This window comes from Podarcis muralis, chromosome 9 (genome assembly GCF_964188315.1).
Source record: "Podarcis muralis chromosome 9, rPodMur119.hap1.1, whole genome shotgun sequence".
In the NCBI taxonomy this organism is placed as follows: Eukaryota; Metazoa; Chordata; class Lepidosauria; order Squamata; family Lacertidae; genus Podarcis; species Podarcis muralis.
The window spans coordinates 29,084,562-29,090,626 of NC_135663.1; the positions used below are offsets into that span (position 1 = coordinate 29,084,562).

Sequence of the window (6,065 nt, forward strand, 5' to 3'; positions counted from 1 at the left end):
TCAAATCTCACATGCCCATGCATCTCAAACATATAATCTGATGAACATCACTTAGGCTGTAATCCTGCACAAAACTATTTTGGAATAAAATCCCACTGAGTTCAGTGGAGGCTAACACCAAGAAAACTTGCCCGGGATTAGGCTACATGTCACTTCAAATGTGAATAGACAGGATTAAGCACATTGGCGCATGTGCTTTGTGCACTGCAGTCTCAGAAGCTGATAAATCAGGAACTGGTGTCTTTCAATCACACCCTTACATTAGTTTTGTTTCTCTTTTAATTCACTGATAGATTGTGCAGAATCCATCCACTTCTTAGCACCTGTTGCAGTTAATCTAGTTTCACTAGCATCTGATAGCTCAGGCTTTAGAATATTTGCCAGCTTGAGCCATAATAGAATGCTTACTAATTTTTTTTTAAAAAAAGATAGAGCAGTTTCAGTTTATTTGAGGTATCACAAGTCTTCACCAAAAAGTGAAATAAAATGTGTTGATCGGTTAATACCTTTCTGAATCCGATGGATGACCGGTATGCATATCAAGAAACTTCCAAGAGCCTTCCTGGTCACTCTAATAATTAAAAAGGAGGAGAAAGGGTTTACTTACTTACTTACTTACTTACTTACTTACTTACTTACTTACTTACTTACTAACTTTCTTTCTATACTGCCTTTCATCTGAGAATCGCATGATGGTTTACAATATAAAAACACAAAAAATATCTAACATAGTACAGTGGTACCTCAGGTTAAGTGCTTAATTCATTCCGGAGGTCCATTCTTAACCTGAAACTGTTCTTAACCTGAAGCACCACTTTAGCTAATGGGGTACTCCTGCTGCTGCTGCGCCGCCAGAGCACGATTTCTGTTCTCATCCTGAAGCAAAGTTCTTAACCCGAGGTACAATTTCTGGGTTAGTGGAGTCTATAACCTGAAGCATATGTAACCTGAAGCGTATGTAACCCAAGGTACCACTGTAATAAACAGAAACACTACCCCCCTAAAACACAGTTTAAAAGTTCATATATTGTTTCATTAGCCCAAGGCTTGGTGCCTAACAATATATAATGCTGGCACCAAGTGAGCCTCTCCAGGGAGTGCATTCCACAAATGGGGAGCCACCACAGAAAAGGCCCATTTTGTGTTGCCACCCTTCTCACCAGGGGGCGGGCCCCCAATGATGATTGCAGGATCTGTGTTGGTTCACATAGGGAGAGGCAGTCCTTGAGTTATTGCAGTCCTGAGCCATTTAAGCCTTTATAGGTCAAAACCAGCACTTTGAATTGGGTCCAGAAACTCAGCAGCAGCCAGTGCAGGCCGTGATTGGTGTTATATTCTCAGACTGTCTTGCCCTAGTGAGCAACCTGAGATTAGTGCTAATGTTAGAAAGCCTCAGTTACAGGTAGGTAGACGTGTTGGTCTGCCGTAGTCGAAACTAAATAAAAAAATTCCTTCCAGTAGCACCTTAGAGACCAACTAAGTTTGTTATTGGTATGAGCTTTCATGCATGCACACTTCTTCAGATACCATGCATGCACACGAAAGCTCATACCAATAACAAACTTAGTTGGTCTCTAAGGTGCTACTGAAAGAAATTTTGTTTGTTTGTTTGTTAGAAAGACATGGTGCTTTTTTCAAGGTTTTTGCAGGACTTTAAAAGTCAAAGAAGAAGACAAAAAGGCAATCCTGCTACTGCCACAATAACAAGAGAATGATAAACAACCAGATCACAAGATTGTTAGTAAGATGTATACTTTTCAAGCCAAAATAACTCTTCTGTACAGGGTTCTGCTTTTAAAGTCTTCCTGTGCATGTCTAAAGTACATCTCATCTGGTCTTGTTATCCTACTGGCGCATTTGATGTGAACACTGTCTCGTCCCCAATCAGGAATATTGCCTTGAAAGTTTAGTGCAAAATCACATTAAATTGCACCACTTCTCAATCAAAACAGTGATGAAAGGAGGTGGCATTAAAAATGTGTGATGAGGGGATAATACAGTTCTAATCTTTTTCTACCTTCTTGCGACATGATTTTGTACTGCACTGAGGGAGAGAACCCTTTGCTCCTCCATCCCCATCCATTCCTGGGGATGCAAATAGGGGCAGCCACCTTGGGATCTGTGCCATGCTGCCTGGCCAGCCCGGCTGCCTCCCACCCACATAATGAGACCCACCACTGCCTTTCTTCCTAGATCAAGCCATGGAGAGATGAAGCAGAAGGCCTTGGTACAACTGCCTCGGCTAAAGCATTGCACAAAATGTAAAGAAGAGGGAGAGCAGAGGCCAGAATTACTAAAGTTGTGCGCGCTCCCCAAAACAACACAACAGAAAGTAAGTTGTGTCACCACCATTGCCATGAAAAGGATGAGGGATAGTAGAGGTGGGGGGGGGGGGAGGGGAGAGATGAATGCATGGGGATTTGCCTTGGACCCCACTCTGGAATGGCCCTGGTATCACTGTATATTTGCACACCTTGCTATTTTTATGATTTGAAAACCACTTTGTTTTGTTTTTATTTTGCAATATTTACATACTGCTTGATTGAAAGTGAATAATAATAATAATAATAATAATAATATGATTGATAAAAGACAGTTAAAAATGAGATATTGAAAAAGCATTCAAAAGACAGTGAAAATAAAGAGTATGCAAAAATAGAGATTATAATACACGTCAGCATTCTACATGTCTGGATAGTGTTGCCTACACACACAAAATGTTTTATGCAGGCATGAAAAGAATACAGTGAAGGAACGTGGTTGATGCCAATAGGCAGGGCGTTCCGGAGTTTGGTGCTGCCACACTAAATGTGGCATTTTATTACAAATGCAGAAGAAGTATTATGTGGCAGCTCCCTGTCAGTTCCAAAGATCCAAGTGGTCAAGTGAGGCATACGCAGGTTAAGGGGATGTGTGCTTGTGCAGCACACTGGCTAAAATAACCAGAAAGTTCCCCATTCAAATTCTGCCTCCTTCTCCAGCTATAAAGCAAACCACTCAGCATCACCCCACATTATTATATGGGCATAATTCTACATACATACCTTAATTATTGTTAGTAAAGATTACTGATATACTGTTCGTGAAGTTCTCAGACCAGTCCGGGAAATACAATTAGCATGAAAATCAACCCCAGGATAGTCCTTGCCTCTCATGTAATAGGGAGCTGGTTTTAGCTACGTTAAAATGTGCAAAGGTTTAAAACAATTTTCTGGTGAAGTACTGAAAACTATGTTTAAAATCTTTTTATCAAGCAGACAAAAAGAAATGACAGCTGACTTCCTTGAGAATATGACTTATGAGAAATGCCACACAATTTAGCCAAAAAATCCAGCATGAAGTTTTTAAAATTACATACTACCTAATAAGTGTAGCAACCAAAAACAAAAACCACATTACTGACATTTTTACTATATTATTAATAATAATAAACCATTGTTGTTATTTGTTTAAAAGCAACAAATGAAGAGCCTCAATCAACAAACAATCTGAACTGTTTGGATTTCAGCTAATTAAAACCTAGGGGCTCAACTGATTTCTGCTAGTGTAATGGTTTATTGAACAAAATATAGTCAACTTGCTTATCCTAACTCATCTCCAGCAGGTATTACACGGGTTTTATGATGCAATTTTAAGCACACTCTCTTTGCAGTCAATTATGTTTATATGAGCACAAATACCTTCCAAGTTAATGGCCATAATCCAATACAGAGCGAAGCTGCAATTTTCTGAACAGAGTTAGTCTTACTTCTAAGTAAAAACCTATAGAACTGGAACTATGGCTCCAATGGTTTAAGGCTACAATTTGACACCCACTTACCTGAGAGTAATCCCCACTGAACCCAATAGGTTTTACTTCAGAGTTGGTATACGTAGGATTTAACAACAAGTGCACCTAACTCTGTATTTGATTATGGTTTATATGTTTGGGATAATCATTATGCTAAGTTTTGTTTGATCTTAAAAACTGTCTACACGACAGAGATGCATATCTGCTGATATTCCTTGACCATATTCATACATAGGTCTGAAAGGAAAAAAGAGAAGAAACTGAAAATCTAGCTAATAAGTAACTCACAAACAAAATGAAATAATACCTTATCAGGACCAATCAATGATCAGAAAATGATGCACGGATTTTTGAGTGCTGCATTTTTCAAACTAAAATATATAAGTAGTTTTTGTAAAGGTGCATATTTAAAAAAATAAATAAAAGCAATTATTTAAAAACTTGAAAAACTGTGTAAACTATGTATCTAAGCAGAACTGAAGTAAAGAAAAAAGAAATCTTCAGGTACTCACCATAGTCAAGATACTCACTGGTGCTACGATACATTAACCACAGCCTTAATCACAGGACAAAGTGCTTTGATGAGATACATATATATCTCAAAAGGTCACGTTCAGGGAAATCCATTTCTAAAATATCCACAGTTGAAAGACCGCTTAATCATATTGCACAGAAGCACAACCTACATAGTTCAAACTGAAAGTACTCAAAATGAAAGAGCACAGAGGATTCCCTCTCGTTCTTCCGCCTACCGTGGAACAGAAGCAAAACATTACTCCCACATCAAGTGGAGGGAACACCGTGGGAGAGTCCCCCGCCATGGAAAAAGGTTGCATCAACGCCCCCACTCCAGAAATGGTACAGTACCCAAATATTGATCTTGAAGTGGCGCTGTTTACTGTAAAGTTGAATAAGTCACACTGTCATTTCGTGAAATGAACACAAGGCTGGGTTTCATCTGATTAATGATTTGTCGAAATGCTGTATTCTACCATTCATTCACATAGGCTTTTTAACACCCATAATATGACACTATAGGGATGCAGGTGGCGCTGTGGGTTAAACCACAGAGCCTAGGACTTGCCGATCAGAAGGTCAGCAGTTCGAATCCCCGCAATGGGGTGAGCTCCCGTTGCTTGGTCCCTGCTCCTGCCAACCTAGCAGTTCGAAATCACGTCAAAGTGCAAGTAGATAAATAGGTACCACTCTGGCAGGAAGGTAAACGCCGTTTCCATGCGCTGCTCTGGTTCGCCAGAAGCGGCTTAGTCATGCTGGCCACATGACCCAGAAGCTGTACACCAGCTCCCTCGGCCAATAAAGCAAAATGAGCACCGCAACCCCAGAGTAGGTCATGACTGGACCTAATGGTCAGGGGTCCCTTTACCTTTATGACACTATAGGCAGCACTAGACAGTTTATTTAAAAGTTTCTGAAGGGAAAAGTAGAGGGTGGTTGGTAACTTTTGAACTAGGGACTGGGTATGGGTGGGTTATTCTTTTTCTTCTTTATGCGTGTGTCTGTTGTTGTTTTTTCAGTTCTTGGTTAAAAAAACCCATGTCCAGTCATGATAGAGACTAACCTGCAAAATACCTGGATCAATTACAGAAATCTCATTCAGTGATAATAAGTGAAATAAACACACTCATAAGAACCACTTCATGAACATTTGATCACCACTGTATTGTGTAATAGGAGATAATTGTAATTTCCAGTGCCTGAGTAGACATGTTGGATTGCTTTGTTAGATGACGCACGTCCTTCAGGTCTCTAAAGCCTGTGTGAAGCATTTACAAAAGAAGAGGTGCAAAAAGGAAAACAGAAATAGGCTTTGATCAAGCCACTGGATTGTTTTTGAATTATTACTCAATGAGTTTCAAGGGTCAAACCATACTGTTCCACAATACCTGTAAGTGGCTATTCATTACGAAACAGATGACCTTTCCCTCACAGCAAAACCAAGAGACCACCCTACCCAACAAAGAAGTCAGGGAGGAAGTGGAGTCGCCTTTAAGAGCAGAACGGAGAAGGGAAATCCTCAAGTTGTGGGAGGAAAATATGAGCTCTCTAACAGGTTTCCTTTATACTTCGCTACATACCGCCACACTTTTCTTACACAGAGCAAACTAATTGGACAATAAAGCATTACATTATTTCTCATACATAACCAAGCCACTTAGAGAGAGACAGAGCAAAAATTGGATTTCTGCCATCCAAATTGTTTTACTGTCCGCTGAAGACATGTTTGTTTAGGAATTTCCATTGGGGAATAATAAGG

The 6,065-nt window shown here is 39.8% G+C and overlaps 1 protein-coding gene across 3 annotated transcripts in view; it reads right to left on the reverse strand.

The window, feature by feature from the left end:
- Positions 1-566, reverse strand: part of TNIP3 (TNFAIP3 interacting protein 3) — a 64,418-nt gene extending 63,852 nt beyond the window's left edge. For all 3 annotated transcript variants that reach the window (XM_077934011.1, XM_077934010.1, XM_028745017.2), the window contains exon 1: positions 507-566. In XM_077934011.1, coding sequence (XP_077790137.1) covers positions 507-538 — 32 coding nt within the window. In that variant the 5' untranslated portion in view covers positions 539-566. The remainder of the gene's footprint in view (positions 1-506) is intronic.
- Positions 567-6,065: the final 5,499 nt, after the last annotated feature.